This window comes from Pleurodeles waltl, chromosome 2_1 (assembly GCF_031143425.1).
Source record: "Pleurodeles waltl isolate 20211129_DDA chromosome 2_1, aPleWal1.hap1.20221129, whole genome shotgun sequence".
Lineage (NCBI taxonomy): Eukaryota > Metazoa > Chordata > Amphibia > Caudata > Salamandridae > Pleurodeles > Pleurodeles waltl.
This window is the reverse complement of record NC_090438.1, coordinates 124,054,714-124,075,978: the sequence shown is the minus strand read 5'-3', so window position 1 is coordinate 124,075,978 and position 21,265 is coordinate 124,054,714. Positions and strand designations below refer to the sequence as shown.

Sequence of the window (21,265 nt, the reverse complement as noted above, 5' to 3'; positions counted from 1 at the left end):
AACCCACCTTAACTGAAGAGTTCAGTCATTCACTTAAATATCCTAGCTAATCATTATCTAAGCCCTATGTTATTGTAACAATGTTGATATTAAATCTGCACAAGCACCCATATTATTTTTAAATGCTGCCTGCCTTTTTTATGCTTGTCCTGGTGGATGGTGTCATTTTCCATCACTGTTCTACGATGGCTGGTTCTCTGTATTTCCACTGTCTGGCAAATAAATACATGTATTGATTTTAATGGCATTGGGGTTTGATTGTAGCAGCACGCAACACCAAAGTTATTTGTAGTGGACAACCTGCGTAAAAAAAAAAATCTTATGATTTGTGATGTTTGTGAACGATGTATTTTAGTACATTTATGTAAATTGTACTGATTGTTTTGTTGTTTCTGTTGAATATTTCAGATTTTCCTCCTTGCCTGTCCTCCTTGTAGAACTGCCATGGTGGTCTTCAGGTAAGGCTTCTCTGTCGTGATACATTTTACACATTTTGGATAAAAACACACAAGGAGACATTCCTGTCGTCAAAGATGTTCAGAATTGTTTCAAGGCAGGAGCTTAAAATGTACATGCAGTGCATCTAAATAACCCTTTGATCAGTCCCTTGTGGATCAGCGTTGGTCATACTTGCTCTGATGATTTGGAAAGCAACATGTCCACCCCGTTAGGCAGACATTTTCCCTAGCAAGGGGGCATCAGTGAGAACCATTTCAACAGCAAGAGTCACACAGGGAAATGAGCCACCCTAGAACTTGGAAAAATAAAACCAGACTAAGTCATGAAACTGTTTTCAGAAACTCTGGTTGTATGTCATCCAGAATATGTTAAGTTACTTCTGATACATGCATTAAAAACTGCCACACGTCAGAAAAAAAGGTATATGTTGCTAGTTCACTAACAATTTTAGTTGGCAATTGTAGGTCTTCTGTCCTGAATTGCCAAGAAAGTGGTGATTTTTAAAGATAGTAGTGAATGTTCCAACGTCTTTATGCAGTCTGCAAATCCCCCTTGCAATAGCTGACCAAGAAAGCGAGAATGCAACTAATGTATGGAAGAGTGCCTTAAAAACAACTGTGTAGCGTCCTGGGGGTGTTCTATATAAAACATTGTTTTATAACATTATCACCTTTAAGTTTGAGATTTGCAGTACACTGCGCACCTGGAGGAATTCGCTACCCAGCAACCCTTGAGCTTGCCTTGCTTGAGGCACTAGATATTGACAGGCCTAATGAGGGGTTCATGTTGGGCGTGTAAGGATCGGGTTCACTGGAGTGGTCAATCAGTAAGCAAGTCTTCGTCTGAAAAGCAAGTGTCAGGGATAACACTCAGTTTCTAGCTAGGAACTTAGGGGTAGGCCTTGCTTAGCTGAACCCAGTGATAGTTGTTTTCCTGCCTCCTAGCACAGTACTCCTAGAACTCCTCGATTGATTTCATCAAATTTTGTCGCAGGAAAATAAAATGAATTTACCCCTCAGTAGTCTGAGAACATTTGATGAGAACAGGTCTTTCGCACCTGTCCATGCTTGCACTATGCAGCCTCAAAGATCAATAGACTATCACAAAACCTTTCTATGCATATATTTGATGCCGTGGTACAAGTGTATTTCATGCAATTACATCTTAGATTGTAAGCAACTCTTCGTCATAGTATGTTGCTTAAGAACAGTGTCCTCGTTAAATTTCCTAAAATATGTATTAATGCTGCTTGTTCCTAGGTACATACAATCATTTGCTTGGAAATGTACACAGAGTGAGAGAAAGTGGTGGAACCATACACCATAATAAAATTATGCTAGCAAAGATTTCATGCAAAATTCTTAACACCCACGTTCTGCCCTTACATTTGCTCATTTCAGATTATCAACATGCTTCTTCTCATCAATTTCTTGACTTCATTACAGATTCTGTCGCGGACGCTAGTCAGGCCTTTATTGCTAGTGACTTTACCTATTGGTGTGTGTGTTGGACGGGAGCGGGTGTTTGGAGGTTCGAGAGCGGAGTGAGTGCACTTTTGGTAGTTCCTGGCTTTCCATGCCAATTCATGCAAAACTAGTGAACTTTAGAAAACTTTACAGATGCAACTTTGAATGCAAAAGTATTTCAGCAGATTGTGTTTCCTGTGGGTGGCTCTTTCGTGCACTACCGAGATAGCAGCAGTGTACAGCAGTGTCAAGTGCCTCAGGAGAACTGTTGCTGTCTAATCTGAAGTTGGAGAGCTGCCACTCCCACAACACTTGCTCAAGGTGGACTGAGTGTACAGTGACATGGGGAGTCCCAGCCTATCTGCAGAGAGATGCTTGTGGCTCTGCGGGGAATCTGCGTGGCAGTCTGAAGCATGGGATGAGTTATTTGATGTCTGATTGGGATATGGCTAGTAAGGGTTGCTCAGGGAACCACTGTCTCCTCTGTTCTCCCCTGACACTTGTAATAATGTGATTCCTTTACAGCAGATGCCTGACCTGTACCGAATGCCCTTTTTCTCTCTCATTGAAGTAGCGACTGGTGCTTAGTTACCAGCAGAATGGCGGGAAGGGAAAGGTCCTAAAAAAAAACTCAATGCAGGCAAGTTCATCAGCAGACGAGGCTGATTAGCTTTCCCATTTATCAGTGTTGCAAGGACCCAACTTTGGGGAAGCTTGTTGGGTCCCATACCCTGTGCACGTGTTTGTGGTGGTGAAGTTACACAGGAAGATCATTATAGTCTTCTCTTGTTAACCTAGTAGTGCTTTATCACCCTTTAAAGTATCTTGCAATGGGGGAAGTCCAGTTGTAGCCTGATCTGATTCTTAGGCACCCTATCCCTCTTCAGCAGTGGCTACTAATATGCAAGGCCATGGATGACTCCTCCAACATTGGCCATAGGCTCAAGGAGAGTGGGGATTGAAGCCACTACAGAAGTCATTCAAAGACGAGGCAATATTTGTAGACGCCAGCTCAATAAGCTAAGGGCATCCCCACCAAAACAGGCTACCTGCCGATGCTCCCTGGGTATCCACTCCCGCTCCACTGTGTCACCTAACTCTTGGCTTTTTGAATTCAGATTGGCCTACCATCGCCCTCCTCCCGCTTAGGCAACAAGTAGATGCCAAGGGTTAGCCCACGGCTGAGGTCTTAATTCACCATTCACCATTCGCCGTTGTGGCATACTACTGTGCAGTAGTCAGTTATCACGGCCACTGTGGTGCTCTCATGCAAGGGTGAAGTGTCTTCCTCATCTGTGCCTAATCTGCCATCTTTGGTCTGCCCGGAGAGTGGGATTGCACCATCCTTTGGGTGTCGTTCGGCTTCCTGTAAATGAAAAGTCACTGGACTGACATGAGGAAGTGCTGGAGCCAGTCCTTTCTATGGATGTTGGTGCACTTAATTAGGGTTTTGTCCTTTGCAAATGCAGTGTAGGTAATTGCAGGTCACACGGCAGTGACAGAAAAAAGGACACTCCTCCCTGCATTATAACCATGCTGCACACCTTCCAAAATAGTTTTTTTTTTTAACATTAGAGAAAGCATTTCAAAATTGATTCTCTCTTGATTATTTATATTCAACTGATTTTGGCTGAAGGTTTTCGGACTCCAATCTAGGTCAGTATTTAGTGTCATTCACTTGTAAACCATCATTCAGATTATTTCAAGTTCATCCCATCACCTTCCGATGATTTACAGACCGGTTTGCTGTAGTTTCATTCAGGATGTCTAGTCCGAGGAAACAGATGTGGAAAGGCAATAGTGGGCTAGGTAGGTAATTTTCTCATTAACACTGTTCAACCCTGTAAAGTATATTACGCCGTAAATTACTAGAAAGGTATACTTCCCATCACATTTTTTATTGGATGGATTCTCATATGGATGAGCACCTACTTCCTTCAGTCTGGTCAGCATGAAAGATTTCAGTTCAACAAATCATAACCCAGTAAAGTGGTGTTCGGGAGTGACTCACGTTTGTCATAGGCAGTGGCGTAGCGTGGGGGGTGCAGGGGGGGCCGGCCGCACCGGGCGCAACATCTTGGAAGAGACTCGAGTGCTAAAATCCACGGGTTAGGGGGCGCAAATTACTTGCCTTGCCCCGGGTGCTGACAACCCACGCTACGCCACTGGTCATAGGTATAGAATGTTAGCGCCCTAGCTGTTTTTAGAATCCTGTGGTGAAGTTGCAGAAAAACATAAGGCAATTAACTGACAGGCTGCTGCTGCTGTTGTTTTAATCAGCATGTAATACTTTATCACATGGCTAATGAAGATGTATGTGAATTTATTTAAAAAGTGTCCTTATTTTAGTTTATGAGGAATTTATTAAAAATGTTGATGAGAAATTTATGAGAGAAACTTTCTGTCAAACAAAGTAAATACAATCCGAGCAGGAGATGACCATTTCTAGCTGGATGTTTCTTGGAGCTGTAGACAACAACAAATGTAGCAACCTGGAAGAAAGTGATTGTTTTTTTTTAATTTGAGGTTGGGGTGTGGGAGCTATAATCCAGCATGTGTAATGAAGTCACTAGCTTGTTAGATCTAGGCAAAGGTTTCAGTAATTTAAACCTCTGCTTAACCCCTGGTAGCTATGAAAGTGACTTAGAGAAAAAGTCTAGAGCATTTAAAATTACCAAAAAAGTTTAAAAGAGTACACAATAGAAATTGCATTCCAGTTTTTTAAACAGAGAGAAAAATCTAATAAGCAAAATGACACCAAAACGAAAAATGTCCAGTAAGGAGAACCAGAGAAAATAATTGTCTTTTTAATGATTTAAGAGAATAAGCACAAAGAAAAAGTAAAGGTCCCATCAGCAATCACTGCTCATGGGTGACTGAGACATAAGCGCTATTTCAGGATGACCACGATGGAGCGCAGGTCAGATATGCCAAGCAGGGTTGTCCTGGTCAAAGAGTTTACATTAGGACTTAAAATCAGAGTTAGTAAGGACTTGTGTTGCCCTTAAATGATGCAAGCCATCACCTGACAATGCATGTCTTTACATGGGATTTACGAAGAGCGATTGGTACCACCTAGTGTGACGTTGAAAAGAAATGTAATGCAGTGGCTTGCGCTGCATTGCGTTACATTTCATTGTGGTGGTTGTACCATGAGTGGAGCATGGATGTTTCTGTGCTTCACACACATGGAATTTGATGCAATCCCAGATTTACTAAAGGCAGTATACCTGGGATTGCATCACAATGGTGCACCTACCACAAAGAGGATTAACAAAGAGAAAATCTCTGTATTTCTCCTCATTAATTCCACTTTCCATGTGTGCTGACTTCTGCATTCTCAATGGATTGTTTTTCTGCAGCAAGGAATGCCCGTTCTGCACACAAGCAATCATACCCCTTAACACAGGAAGTCTTGCACCATAGTGCAAGGGTGCCTGTTTTGACGCTAAGGAGCACACAGTGCATCAATTCCTAGGAGGGATCACAGGTGCTCCTTATCTTACCAGATATGGCACATTTCTGCTCTCTATTTTATGAAACACAAGTTTGCTTCCTGCACTGCATTGTCTGAAACAATAATAAATAGGTCCCTTAGTCTCTGAAATTGAAGTCAACATCCTCAAGCAGACCAGAGATGATCAGACTGCACTTCTAGAAACCTCCACGATTGAGGTGATGTTGCTGAAGACATCCAGACGATATAACCCGGAAATTGAGAGTATGATCTTCATAAAAGGCCTGAGTTACAATCAAGAGGACTTTGCAAGAGCAGTTCTTCAGTTTGAGTTTATAAACCCAAGCGGAGCAAAGCTGCAGTCTGAATCCTAGCATGTCCTCTTGAGGTAAGATAACTATTGTATGAGGCCCTACTGCCACCATTGGTTTTGGCAGGAAACGCTCTGAGCAAGAACAGTTTACATTTTGTGCCAAGTGATGTCCTCTCATCTGTCAAATTCTTTTTGCACCTGCACCCTGTCAACATTTCTTTACATTTTGCCGAGCTCACGATCCACCAGCCGGACAGGGTTGCAGGCTGTGTCCAATGATAAGTTCCTCAAGGTGGTTGCTTTCTCACAGAGGGCCTGCTGAAATGGATATCCTGCTGTGGAGAACCTCCAAACTTGAGAATCCTGTTTCTTCTTTCCAGTGATGTTGTGCTTTGGTCGTATAGGTCCGGGTGGTTAGTCCTGGTCCTCTAGCAGCTGGAAGTCACCATTTGTCTAAGTCCCAGGATCTGAGGGACAGCACTTAAGACTCATGATGTACTCTAGCAGAGGCCAACAGTAGGTCCCACTCCAAGTCCAGTTGCATCTGGACAGGTGGACACTTCAAGGAAAAGGCCTCTAGCAGCCTCCTAAAGATGGGAAAGCCCTTTCTCCTTTGGGCAGCGCCTGTGTGCCTTCCCAGAGGTGTTCCCGGGGAAATAAGTAGCTTCCTTCTTTGTAGTCACTCAAGCTTGATTGTGGGGGAAGATCCCCTCCCACTATTTTTGGAGCCAGCCTGGCTAGAGAAATGAAGATTTGCCGTCTCCAGGTGTTTTACTTATACTTGTGAAGGGGCAGGCCCTTTACAAGATAATAAAGTTCCTGAGTCCACCCTAATCTGCCTTTCTGCAAGTGGAGCATAAACACCATCCTCTACCCTGACCATTGTTTCTGCTCTGGGAGCAGTCCTCACACCTGTTTAAGGTCAAGCACTGGCTGGGCAGCTGATGTTAGGCTAAAGCAAGTAAGCCTCCTGGAGCTTCAGACAGGGAAATGGTAACTTTCTAGACATCACTTTTCCTAAATATTTATTAAAATTCAAATGTTACCATTAGATTGATTTTTTTTAAATAAGTTTTGAAAATAGTGGTTATTTTCTAGATGGGCCCTAACCTGAGAAGGCATTATTAGTATTTTAATCTGTACTATAATCTTCTTGTATCATAGCCATAGCCTTCCGTAGTGAAAATACCTTTGAGGGATTGTAACTGCAGGGACATGGTAAACTTACATTTCTAAATCTCCCACTTTTACATACCTTGCACCCTATCCTTTGGGGTACAGGACCCAGATGGGAGTGAATTATTGATATTTCAAAGGAAGGTGTCTGTCAAAAGGTTTTTTCTTTTTGAAAAATCACACTGCAGATTTCAGGTGCAGCAGTCTGGCTGCAATGGTAAGTCTGAAGTCAGGTTTTGCTTCTACACATGCCTGTATATGGAAGAGAAAGACTCCAGCTTTGTCGCTGCAAGCGCTGGGCTGCACATGTGCAAGTGTAGTAGGAAACCTGTAAAAACAGACAAACTCATGTATGGTTATAGGTAATACCACCACAGAGTGGTCTACAACTTTTCATTGGAACCATATTGAATGTGAACAGCCCCTTTGTGGTGCATGCACCCTTTGACTAAAGTTGGTCTGTGCTCAGGGGTTCCCACAGTAGTGGTAGATAAACAAACATATGAATAGATATGAGTAGATAATCAACCACTACTCATCTCATAGTATATACTCTTGAGGTTGGGTCTGTCCAAGGAGTTGTAGTGAGCCAACCCTTGTCATTAACTGCACTCTGTGTTCTTGGGGCCTGATAAAGAGCTGTGCATTGCAACCAGTATCCTCCTGGGATGTTCCAATGCTTTATAGAAAACATCCTTGTGAACAGGCATTACACAGTCAGATCAGTAGTACATCCTCTCTGCAGTTGATACTAAAACTGCGGAAAACAGTCTCTTATGTCTCTTTGTGGACTTGGCCGGTCTCTTTTTGATTGTTCCTGAGCGTTGCACTGATCGAACTGCATAACCGAAGTTAATCTACATTTAGCTTGGTCTGTTAGGTCCAACCAGATATGGGACGTATCAACCAATTGTAACATGCATTGTGCATTATTTCTTAGTATGTTAATAAGCATTAGATGAAGAGTGACAGATGTGCTTTCAAAGGTAGCTTGGTGCGGAGTAGTGCAGCCAGAGTGGGTATGGCCTACAGACACTTATGGAGCACTTGGTGATCACTGTATGCAGGTTACACTTATATTATAGTTGTGCATTTTAGACCAAGCACTGGCAGTATAAAATGCATTTAATTTCATTGAGTTTTAAATAGGTTAAATTGTGTTTTCATATTAGCACATCTAATTGCCCTTCATGGTGGAGGCGTGTTGTATAGAGACGTTAAATACAATTTTAATTCAGGTAGGTTGCAAGCAGGTTTTATATAACCTTGTGTACATCAGGTGCAATTTCATTTCAGGGTGGCTGGCTGCAGGTAAATTAGGTAGTCAAAAAACACTTATTTCATACTTTTGAGTTCCGTTACAATAGATAGTTCTAGTAATGCAGCTGTTCAACCTATGGCAGTTGCATTGTCTATAGCATGTTCCTACCCACAGTTTCATTTCAGATGTGCTGCAAGCAGGTGTTTCTAAATCTGTGAACATTGAATGCAGTTTTGTGGTGCTCTTTGTACAGTATCAGGTTGTCACTGTCTCCCTCTCCTGTAGGGTTGTTTTCATGTCTCTCCCTTCCAGGAATAGATGGATCAGGAGCTTAGTAGCTTGTTAAGAGCACATTAACTCAGCAATGCATTTCTTTGTATGTCCAGGCAAATTCCAATCGGATTTATTGTACTAAAAAAATAGGGGAGTACTTGTGACTAATGTATCGCACAGTTAGTTCATTGTGGTCCGGAAACATATGATAATAGCACAAGTAGTGATGTCTAGTATGTACACTAATGTGAGCGTGTCTGGCCTTATTTGGTCTTTAAAATGTATTTATAAGGGGACGCGTTAGAGGTTCAATGGATCTTTTGACTTCGCTTAGAGTGATTCCTCCATGTACGCAATCTTTACTCATAGTTTAGCCAACAGCTACATAACATTGTTGAACGAGTCAATTATCGAAAAGTTAGTAATCTTTACGCACCAGTACCGATGTGGCCATGAGTCCACACCTTTTAGTAAAATTACAAAGTTTTTTTCCCTATAATAACAATGCTAATAGCACGTAAATTAGTCTCAATACCAAATGAAAAACGTATACAAACAACACTGGCTGACCAAAGCGACGAAAGAATATCAATTTATCTAGTGCATTGATAATTAGGCATTCATGAGTTGCAGTACAAAATTAATAACATCAATAACTGAACAATAGAGATAGCATACATCTAGATTTAACAGGTGAAGAAAATCAGTGCTTGGTTAATGACATTTGACAACATATTTGGGCCTACTAACTAACCCTCCAATTCTTATAGCATGTTTGGGCTTCATGTAAAAACAATTTAGTCAAAAGTTAATTTGGAAAACATCTAGCTAGGGCTCTATCAAAATAGCGGTTGGTGCCTAAAAGAAAATAACAAAATCTGAAACAAAAACAATAGCAAATCGTTATACCTCTCCTCAATGGGTCAGCAAGCTGCAGTTTCTCTTCGTCAGTTGGACAGCCGTCTGGTCAGCATCAGCAGCGGGCAGTGAAAGGAAATGGCTCAGCCACGGGTGGGCTCTAATTTAACTGAACCACTAAAGGAACATCAAGCTAAAGAATCAACATTAACACAATTACTCTTATCAGGATGGTTATCGAGCTAAGAAATCAACATTAACACAATTACTCTATGAAGATGATTCAGGTAAATGAACATCTGGAACTGCTCAGCTCCTCTAATGGGACCGCTACGGGTAAAAAGTATGGGACAGAATGAGCTCTAACTCCTAAGTGCAGTCATGCTGAGTTAAAACTCCATGAAGAATCTTCTCACGCAGTCATTGGTCAGAAAAACATACGTTTATAGTAAGACCAATAAAAAGTAAATCCTAAATCTAAAATATATCTAAACGTTCTTTTACACGTCAATGATTGGCTCCTCTTCTTCCGTTCCCATCGTCAAGTTTGTCAGTTAACTCTTCTGTTGCAATCCTAGCTTCAGTCGGTGCTGCTTTTGTCCAAGCCTTGGAACATCTCCGTCTCACTCATCAAGTTTACACAATTTCTAGTACAGAACATCTCCTCAAGCAGTTCTTATGAGAAAGTTTAAGATGTACAAATCGCTTGGTCAGTGCAGTGTGAACAATATTAATTCTTTCCTTTCACAAGACATTTACGAACATTTATTAGGCCATGGTACTTAACATGAGGCTTTGTCAACAAGGCCCAAACCTCGAAATTAATCAAAGCTTAATATAATTTAAGCACATACATAACATTAAATCATTAATATGACCCACTAATACATTTTATTCTACATGTGCACATTAATTAAAATATGTGTGAATTCATTGTTAATTGTTACACATATTAAGGCGGTCACTCAAGTGGTACATTATCCAAGATACACATTGTTTTCTATGTTAGCCTAGCTCGTGTAATTTCTGTTAGCCATTAATCAATACAAATTTATTAGTAGTTAATTCAGCTTTCACACTAACAATAACATTATAAAGAACCCAACAGTTGAGCGATATGACCCGTAGATCTTGATACGTCCTTTAAAAAGTATCTCAACTCATGGCGTGCCCTCCACACACATTCACGTACTGACACCTTAAGTTCATATCACTGTTGTCACATCAGATCTAACTCTTGGCAGCCGAACTAGCATGGTGATTGAAAAGCCTAAAAGCACAATATCAAAAACCAGATCTTTCATGGACTATTAAAATCTTTTTGTATATATTATTGTTTCAGAGGTTATATAGATATCGGACTTTCAAGCTTGTTTGGCGTATTGGATTGATACTGTATGGATTCTTTGTTGAAACTCAATACTCATGTTTTTTTTAGAGACACTGCATGGCTAGTGTGGAGCATTGAAGTCCCCAGTTAGGGATGAAACGTGTCTGCTGAACTCTTCATGTGACCAAAAACATCAACAAGTTTGCATTGTTGTTTGTTTGCTTAAAGAAATGATGTGGATTTGTTCATGCTTTTTGGGATTTTTAGTAAAGAATTACTCCGTAGCACAGCTGTTGGATTCTTTATACAGTTATTGTTAGTGTACATACTAGACATCACTACTTGTGCTTTTCTTAGTATGTGTTCCGGGATCACAATGCACTAACTATGTAATACATTAGTCAAGAGTGCTCCGCTACTTCTTGCATACAATAGTGTTGGCAGGGATTTTCCCTGCTCAAAACATACACATTTTGGCAGCAGATGTGTTGTATTATGTTGAGCACCATTGCCATAAGACTATTGGAACTAAGAGAGATGTGCAACTAATAGATGACCATTGCCTTGCTTAAAGTTTAATGGAAATTCCAATCAAATGCTGTGCTGAAAGCGGCATGTACCAAATTGTATGTGTGCACTATTTGTATAGTGCCCACATGGCCAGAAGGCAACAGAGAGATATAATTAAATATAAATATAGTCTCACTGAGCTGCATCTCTGAGGTTTGCTTGGAAGAGACTTTGCCTTGTCGATGTTGGAACTGGTAAACATCTCTTGCGCATGAGATGTTGGCCAGGAGGCTTTCAGGAGTTATAGTGGCTGTAGCACATGACCTACGGGGTCCCCAAACCAGAGCAGCAATGGCCGTATGCCTTGTTATTTTCCTGTTCGAAGAGTTTACTCATCATCTCTTCTTTCTTTTCCTGTGCGATAGATGGGGTTAATTTATGATTGCTTCCTCTTGGGAACAGCCAGGTCTTCACAGACGTCCTGAGTTGCAGGCGATTTTCAGTGACGCTTATTTTTGCCAAACGAAAATGGCAGATTTTAGCTGCATGTACATGGAAGGACGTCCCACTGATTTGTTACGTATAGATGAGAATAATCCGATGTGGTGCCAGACTGGAACACCTTTCTCTTCTGTGAATATCTTTTGAGCTTTACTTGCATGAAAGCTGATCCTTTGCTATTGATGGCCCTACGATTGATCCACAGGGTGTTGTGTCTTCCGATAACTTGTCGTTGAAGTGCTTCTACTGCGTGAGATGTCACGCACATGAAGGTGTAGCAGGTGTCTGGTGTCATGGATTCTTAGGAGTCGAGTAATTGGAACTCCCAGTAAAGCTTGTTTGCATAGTCTGACCATGACATAACGAGGGCGGTGGTCACCTGGACCTCCGGCAGAAAACCTTGGCGTAAGGAGATTCGTATTTAAGTAAAGATGATGAAGAAGGGGCTTCCTTTGACGTGGTCTGTGTGTGAGAAGCCAGGCATAGGCTTGAACCCATAACGGCTCCAGATTTCTTACTTCTTTTAATGATATTGGTGGAGCTTCAAGTTCTTGGGACCAGACTGATGATTTCCATTTTCGATGAGTTATGTTTAAGGTGGTCAGTCAGCATCTCTTAGTTGATGGCGCAGGGACATTGGTCTATTCCTGATCCATATATATCTTTTGGGTTTTCGAGTTTGAGTGAACTGAGCTTCAGTGACATACTTGTATTATGGCCAGTTGAAGGATTTAATCTGGTCCGGCAGAGAGCTTGGGCAGATTTTAAAGAGCAGGGGGGCAATAACTTATTCTTTATGCTGCAGGTTTATCTAGATGCTGGAAAGTGCTGATGAAATATGAGAAAGTAGATGATTTGTATCTCTCGGATAGACAGGAGGAAGATAATGGTAAAAAATACACACAACACACGTTTTGTTTGATCAGTAAATGCAGTTTTAAAAATGTAATTTACAAGTTCCACGTGTCTGTTTCAAACATATTGTCACTTTCAGCCACTTGCAAGCTGCTAGACCTTTGATATGTGGAAATATGCATGCCGTTTATAAAAGTGAAACCAGAAAATGTTATTTTCCTATTTCTATTTGGTCATATTAAATTGCTGTTCCTGTAAAACAGGCCCGTAACATTTTCACTACATGGGCATGACATCACTACTTGTGACATCACTTCCTGGGTCCTCATTTGTGAATTGGATATAATAGCTTGTCTCCTTTTATTCCGAGTGCTTGGGATCTTTCTAACGGCGTGGTGGTAAACTGCGTGGAATTTAGCCGAATATAGAGGGAGCGCTGCTACACCTTTTCTGCGCACTGTTGTGACAAAAGCATGCTTGCCACAATTATGAGAGACCAGTTCAGTAAACAAATAAAAGTTGAATTAGAAAAGCAGAGGGGGTGATTGCTGATTACACGGTTCAGCGGTCACTTATTTGGCATGTGTGAGAAACAGGACAAAACATTGAGCAACCGCGTCGGGAATTTGTGCACGCCTTCTGCTTTCCCTTGGTCTCGGCACGGTGGCCGGATGTGTACGTGCCTCTTGAAGCACATAAAACTGTTCCCAGAAGCAACAACCTTAGTTTGACGGGATAGGTTGGTTGCAAGACAAATTAGGTAAACATGCTTACACTGTGTTAATATGAAAATGAGAAAAAGTCCTCACGATTGCACAACCACTTCTGTGTTTGCTTGGTGCTTGTTGAACATTAGTCATTCTGGTACAATATTTGATTTGCTCAGTATATTGACACACTCTCTGGGTGCTGAACATGGTTCTGGTAATGGCACTCGATTCATAATGTCTGTGTTCAAAGACAAACCAGGTTGAACCATAATTCAAGGCTGGCTGTCGATTTGGGCATGCCAAGTTGCATAAGGTACTCTAGCCGAACATTTGATAACCTGAGTGAATAGTGGTTAGAGATTTGGACATTCATTCATTTGGAGTAAAAAAAAGACACGGATTTTTACCCATTAGTCTATCCTTCTTAGCACAGTTTGCTAGAAGCCCTGCAGAAGATCTGCAAATCTTAAATGAGCAATCCACATTTTGCAAATCCTCATCCCATGTTTGAGGGTCTTTCTCACAGTTTGTCTTAAGTGTTTGACTTGTGTTTCATTGTTTGTAGACGTTCTGCTAATGCACACAGCACCCAAGAGTTCTAATACTTATGCCATCTGTTGAGTACAGGTGTCAAAAGATGCGCATCATTCTTTGAGGTGATTGTACAAACTGAATCCAAAAGAATTTGCTCAAGTACATCTTGAACATGATCCAGGAATGTAGACATTTTCTACAGTGTCTGTCCTTTTGCTTATGAGTGGCCTGGAGAAAATATGAGATGCTCACAGGCATCTGCTTCTTTGCTCTAGAGCAGCGGTTCTTAACCTGTGGTCCAGGGTCCCCTGAGGATCTGCAGGTAATACTCAGGGGGTCTGCGACAGTTTTACAAAATTAAATATAATTAAAAGTAACAATTATACAAATAAAGAAGCTAAATTGAAATTTTGAATACCTTTTCTTTATTTGATTTGTGAATTGCACTAAATATTTGAGCATGTGTTTGGTGTATACCTTATCTTATTTTTTTTCTAGTATTTTGAGGTTCAAATCATCAACATTGCTTTGGCTGGTGGTCTCCAGCTTCCAGTAAGGACTCGGTGGCGGTTTCCTTATTCCAGTAATGATTCAGCAGGCATTCACAGGAGTCAAAAGATTAACAATCGCAGCTCTGGCGTAAACCTTTGCAAATTGGGGTTTTGTCTTCATTGATTTACCTATATTTCTCGATGTGCTCATCTAAATTAACTCCAGCTGCACATTCTGAATAGAGATATGGGTTGTTCAAAGGCAAGTGGAAAAATATTTAGAGTCATGGATATCCTGCATTGTCACATGCGACAATAAGAACTCGTGGAAACATTAAACCTTCACTAATCTCCAGTTTACATTTTAAACAGACAAAAATAACACAATTCCTTTACTTGTACTAGAAGGTATCACACACTGCCTACACCAGAATATAGATTTTGACCTAGCTCTGTGATAAAATAAAAAGTATGCTGTTTCATGGCTGTTGTTTTCTAACACCACAACTTATCATCCTACTTCAAGGCACACACACAAACAACAGACCCACTGGACGAGGACCCAGAAGCCACAGAGGAGCCCACGCAGCACAACTGGAGAAGGGTCTCACACCGCAGGAGAAGCACGCAGAGGGCTGTGTGTCGCAGGAAGGAGTGCTGGAGGCTGGGGCTACATGCAGCCTGAAGATCCCTTGGAGGAGATGCCAATAAGCCTCTGTAGCTGCAAGAGACGCAGTGCTCGGGGGTACTGTCCTGCTTGGGAAGGCAAAGGCTTACCTCCACCAAAGTTGGACAGCTAGCAGAGAGGACCAAGAGGACTATTCCAGACCACCACTCGTGATGCACGATCCACACAGCTCAGGAGATCCCTGCACCGGTCGTCGTTGCAGTTGGTGCCTGCGGATGCAGGGGAGTGACTCCTTCACTCCAAGGGAGATTCCTTCTCCCTTCTTGTGCAGACTGAAGACTTGCTACCCTCAGAGGATACACAGCCGGGGAAATGTTGTAGAAGCTGGAAGGAGCCCTGGAAACAATGTTGCAAGCAGAGTCTTCGTCATGGATGCAGACTGTTGGTTCCTGGAGTGTCCAGTCATGGTTCCAGTGGCTAGAAGTCAAAGTAGAAGTTGCAGAGGAGTCCTGCTGGAATCTTGCAAGCCGAATCTGAGGACCCGCCAAAGAGAGAAGACCCTAAATAGCCCTAAAAGGGGGATTGGTCACCTAGCCAGGTGACCACCTATCAGGAGGTGGCTCTGACGTCAACTGCCTGACCTGGCTTCTCAGATGCTCCCAGAGGTCACTGCCAACCTTTGATTCAAAATGGCAGAACCCAGGGACTCTCTGGAGGAGCTCTGGGCACCACCCCTGGGGAGGTGATGGACAGGGAAGTGGTCACTTCCCTTTCTATTGTCCAGTTTAGCTCCAGAGCATGGACTGGGGGTCCCTGAAACATTGTAGACTGGTTTATGCACCAAATGTGCCCTTCAAAGCCTACCAGTGGCTTGGGGAGGCTACCCCTCCCAAGCCATGTAACACCTACTTCCAAAGGTAGAGGGTGTTTCCCCCCTCTCCTAAAGGATATCCTTTAGTCTGCCTTCCTGGGCATGGGCTGGCCGGAAAACTCCAGAAGGGTGGTAGGAGCAATGCAGGAGGTCCTCTAAGGAGCCCCCCGAGTGCATGGAATAATACTTCCAATACTGGCAACAATATTGGGAGTATGATTCTGACATGTTTGATACCAAACATGCCTAGGTTCGGAGTTACCATTATGTAGCTGGACATAGGTAGTGACCTATATCATTTACATGCATAAAATGGCGTCCCGCAATCACGAAGTCCAGGAAAATTGAACTGGAGTTCGTGGGGGTACCTCTGCTAGTGCAGGGGTGCCCCACACACAGGTACTTGCACCCTGTCCTCTGGGCTAGGAGGGCCTGCCATAGGGGTGACTTACAGTGACCTGGTGGAGTGACCTGTAGTGAAAGAGTGCACGCTGGCTGGAATGGCAGGCCTGCAGATACACTTTGCATGGGCTCCACATGGGTAGCATACTACGTGCTGCAGCCCATGGGGATCCCCTGGTTCCCCAATGCCCTGGGTACCTGGGTATCCTATACTAGAGACTTACACCCCACATTTAACATACAGGTGCCCCCATGTAAGTGGTTCATGTAACCAAGTTTAAAGGGAGAGAGCATAATCACTGGGATGCTGGTTAGCAGGATCCCAATGAACACAGTCAAATACACTGACAAACCTGCAAACAGTGGGGGTAACCCTGCCAAAAAGAGGGTACTTTCCTACACCATCCCATGGAAAACTGAGAGCGACTAGAAGGTCATCTCTGGAACAAATCGTGCTTTCCTTTTTGTGCTTGTTAACGTTCTAGTTAGCATCTAGCATTTGCACGTTAGATTCATTAGCATACTATGTGTGCTCCCAAATAAGCTTTTACTAGTCTCACTGGCACAGTAGTTAAGGAATAAAAGTAGTTTGGAGGGGGGGCTATCATTTTAGTCACTGCAATTCTGCCATGCGCTGAGAGGGGTACACTCTTCAGAGCTGTTAGTGATTTGGTTACATTCCCGGCTAGGAGGTCCTGCTCATTCTGGTATACCTGGACATCTAAGTAATTAACGTTAATTTCCATCCCATTGCCATACAGCCTTTCAAACTGAGTCTGATTGTGACGTTATTTGAACGTTTGAGAACTTAGCATTAAGCCAGACACACCTTTAAACCCCTTGTGAGTGTCTAGTACTTGTTCTGTATCCCCAGGTGCCCTACATCAGTACAACATTACATCATCCGCAAATACTAAAACAATACGTGTGCCCAGGCAAATTATGATACTCCAATGCTCAGCTTTTCTTGTATATAACAATGCCAGGCACTTGATGGCTAAGGCACACGAGTGGCGAGAGCAGGCACCCCTTGTTCATCCTTGGCTCAATTGGCTACCCTTTTGAGATTACCCTGCCTGTCTTAACTCTTGCCAGTTCTGGCGTATAAGTCATATCTACCTGAGAGTCGTTTCCCCATCGTATCACCTCCCGTACGTCAAATACATAGTTCCTTCACAAGGTTTCGAAGGCCTTCTCCATATCTGTTGACACCTCTATGAGTATTTGTTGTGTCACGTGGCATTCCCCAATCATGTGGAGGTGTCTAGCATTAATGGCCGTGCATCTGTTAAGAATAAACCCAGTTTGATTAGGGTGAACCAGATCTACCAGCAAGGAATATAGTATGTTGGCTGTGATCTTTGTCAATATCTTCTAGTCAAAGATTGAGCAAACAGTGAGTCTCTCCTCACATCTCCTGGGCAGTAGGTATGTTATTGCCTCCTGGGCTGCGGTCATCTCGTTACATATGGGCATTGAATCGGTTGTTTCAAGAACAGAGGAAATTAATTATCCTCTGGAAAGTTAATGCTGCTTTTTCTCCTGGAAAATAGGTGTCATCGTTGTTTTGGACAAGGACAGTTTAATTTCCTTTAAACAACATCTTACTTTCCTTTGGACAGACACATTTTACTTATTCAGGGGCAGTGGGATACCACTGTACAGTGGGTTCACCTTTCCATACTACTTTCATGACTGGATCTTGCTTCATCATTGGCACTTTCTGGGGCGGTTGCTTTTGCTGTTGCTCTAGGCAATGTGCCTTGTATCGTGTCTGAAGATCGGAGCAGACTTCATGGGTTGCTCCCTAGACCATTTTTATCATGTAGGTCACTCCAAAGATACTTTTTGCCTTACGGACTTCTGCCTTATTCCCTGCAAATTGGCCAATTGGGAGTGCCCCTCCTTGGCTTCTGCTGACTTTAGGAGACTAGTCATCCATTGTTAACTCCAGAAAAGCATGTTCCTGATCTTGTGCTTCCCATAGTCTGGTTCACACCTCCTCCAGGGTCAAACAGTTGTCCTTGAGGTTCTTGAAGCCATGGGTCTCCATTGCCCCCTCTTAAAGCCTGCCATCTCCTGATGTCTCCCAGGAACTTGCACTTTCTTGCTGGCTTTTGGCATTTAATCTCTCCAGTTAGTTAAGACTGGATTTCTTTTGGCAGTTTGTAGAGCCTCTAATGGTGAGTTTTGGTACCTGGGCAGATGCTGATGTCTCTTAGAATCCTAGCCTCTGCAGACACCTCTTGCAACTTCAGCCCTTCGTGCCTTCTTTCGTTTGCAGAGTTTCTCCAATATGTTCTTGCAAAAAAGGCTTCTCCTGGTGGGTCTCTTGACATCTGTTTGAATGGACCCATCCCACTTGGTTGTGTGCCCAAAGCCTTTCTTGATAGCATTTGTGGCATTAAACTGTCCTGACCACTCTTGCATCCTTGGTGTCTGCTATCAGTATTTTAGACGCTGGCCGCTACCGGTTCTATGAATCTTGGCTACACAGGCACAGTATGCACTTCTTGGCTTTCGTTTATACTAAAAATGTGATGGATGGAATACCTGAATTATTCTTAGCCATTAGCAGCTCTTTTGGGACTGAATCCCAGTGGATCCCAGTGGATTATTTTGCACACTATATCACCTTAGTTTGGATCCAGCAATATGCGAATCAGCCCTAACCCTGCTCCAATCCGAACAGTCCAGCCCAAACTGTCAGGCCAGTTCCTTCCTGCACCAGAACATGAAGAACCCAATACTGGTTTCACCCCGATTGGGGCTTGTTAGTCAGGTGCTGCTTGCTTCCAGTGGCAGTGTGCATGGGACCCACATCTGGGTATTCACGTCTCACTTAAGGCTTCACACTGTAGTATACAAAAAGTAATGGATGGAGTGCTTGAATTAATCCCAGACACTGGTAGTACTTGGTGCCGCATCCCAGTCTATTGAACCCCTGCCACCCTGATAAGGAACCTGCCATGTGGAAATCGGTCTTAACCCTGCTGCAGCCGGGACAGGGCCTCCCTCAACCAGAGCACAAGCAAGCCGAGAGCGATTTGGCTTTCATTAGTGAGCCTCGTATTATAGAATCTGTTCCGTCTTCAGGGATTCTGAATGTTTGCATACATTTGTTATTGATGCACACCTAACGTGGAATCCAATCCCAGAAAACGATCAGTTGCTTGCTCTGCAGAATGTTTCTGCAACTGGTTTCTCTCGGCTCCTCTATCTTTTTCCACCAGTGCATTAGAAACCTCATTCACTGGCTAATGTGATTAAGGTGATCTCCTAATGTACGTAGGCACTTTATAGATGCCATTCTCATTAACAAATGTATTTCAATAAGTTGAGCAAACATTCCCTGATAGTGAACAATAATTCAAGCAAGTACTTCAGAATCGCATGAGGACCACCTCCCTCTCAATGCAAACAGCAAAGCCAATAGGTCTGGATTGCCTTTTAGGATTAAACATCTTTTGACATTACATGTACTTGCCTAGATAATGATGCCTCTCTCAACCCAATTTTCTGTTTAACCCCTTCGCTGCCAGGCCTTTTCCCCCTCCTGTGCCAGGCCTTTTTTTGCCTATTTGGGGCAGTTCGCGCTTAGGCCCTCATAACTTTTTGTCCACATAAGCTAACCAAGCCAAATTTGCGTCTTTTTTTTCCAACATCCTAGGGATTCTAGAGGTACCCAGACTTTGTGGGTTCCCTTGAAGGAGGCCAAGAAATTGGCCAAAATACAGTGAAAATTGCGTTTTTTAAAAAAAAATTGGAAAAAGTGGCTGCAGAAGAAGGCTTGTGGATTTCCCCCTGGAAATGGCATCAACAAAGGGTTTGCAGTGCTAAACTCAGCAGTTTCCTAGCTTTCAGGAACAGGCAGACTTGAATCAGAAAACCCAATTTTTCAACACAATTTTGGCATTTTACTGGGGCATACCCCATTTTTGCAATTTTTTGTGCTTTCAGCCTCCTTCCAGTCAGTGACAGGAATGGGCATGAAACCAATGCTGGATCCCAGAAACCTAACCATTTCTGAAAAGTAGACAAAATTCTGAATTCAGCAAGGGGTCATTTGTGTAGATCCTACAAGGGTTTCCTACAGAAAATAACAGCTGAAAAAGAAAAATATTGAAATTGAGGTGAAAAAAACATCAGTTTTTTTCTCTACGTTTTACTCTGTAACTTTTCCCTGCAATGTCAGATTATGGAAAGCAATATACTGTTACGTCTGCTGGACTCCTCTGGTTGCGGGGATATATAGGGCTTGTAGGTTCATCAAGAACCCGAGGAACTCAGAGCCAATAAATGAGCTGCACCCTGCAGTGCATTTTCATTCTATACCGGGTATACAGCAATTCATTTGCTGAAATATAAAGAGTAAAAAATTGCTATCAAGAAAACCTTTGCATTTCCAAAAAGGGCACAAGATAAGGTGCTGAGGAGCAGTGGTTATTTGCACATCTCTGAATTCCGGGGTGACCATACAAGCATGTGAATTATAGGGAATTTCTCAAATAGATGTCTTTTTTACACACTCTCCTATATTTGGAAGGAAAAAATGTAGAGAAAGACAAGGGGCAATAGCACTTGTTTTGCTAATCTATGTTCCCCCAAGTCTCCCGATAAAAATGATACCTCACTTGCGTGGGTAGGCCTAGCGCCGGCGACAGAAAACACCCCAAAGTGCAACGTGGACACATCCTAAATTTTGGAAAAAAACAGTGGTGTTTTTTGCGAAGTGCCTACCTGTAGATTTTGGCCTCTAGCTCAGCCGGCACCTAGGCAAACCTACCAAACCTGTGCATTTCTGAAAACTAGAGACCTAGGGAAATCCAAGGAGGGGTGACTTGCGGGGCTCGGACCAGGTTCTGTTACCCAGAATCCTTTGCAAACCTCAAAATTTGGCTAAAAAAACACATGTTCCTCACATTTTTGTGGCAGAAAGTTCTGGAATCTGAGAGGAGCTACAAATTTCCTTCCACCCAGCGTTCCCCCAAGTCTCCCGATAAAAATGATACCTCACTTCCGTGGGTAGGCCTAGCGCTGGCGACAGGAAACACCCCAAAGCGCAACGTGGACACATCCTAAATTTTGGAAAAAAACAGAGGTGTTTTTTGCGAAGTGCCTACCTGTAGATTTTGGCCTCTAGCTCAGCTGGCACCTAGGGAAACCTACC

The 21,265-nt window shown here is 42.8% G+C and overlaps 1 protein-coding gene across 1 annotated transcript in view; it reads left to right on the top strand.

The window, feature by feature from the left end:
- The window catches only part of TMEM164 (transmembrane protein 164), a 284,841-nt gene that overhangs the window by 119,707 nt on the left and 143,869 nt on the right, over positions 1–21,265 (top strand). The window contains exon 2 of the mRNA XM_069211436.1: positions 409–458. Coding sequence (XP_069067537.1) covers positions 409–458 — 50 coding nt within the window. The remainder of the gene's footprint in view (positions 1–408; positions 459–21,265) is intronic.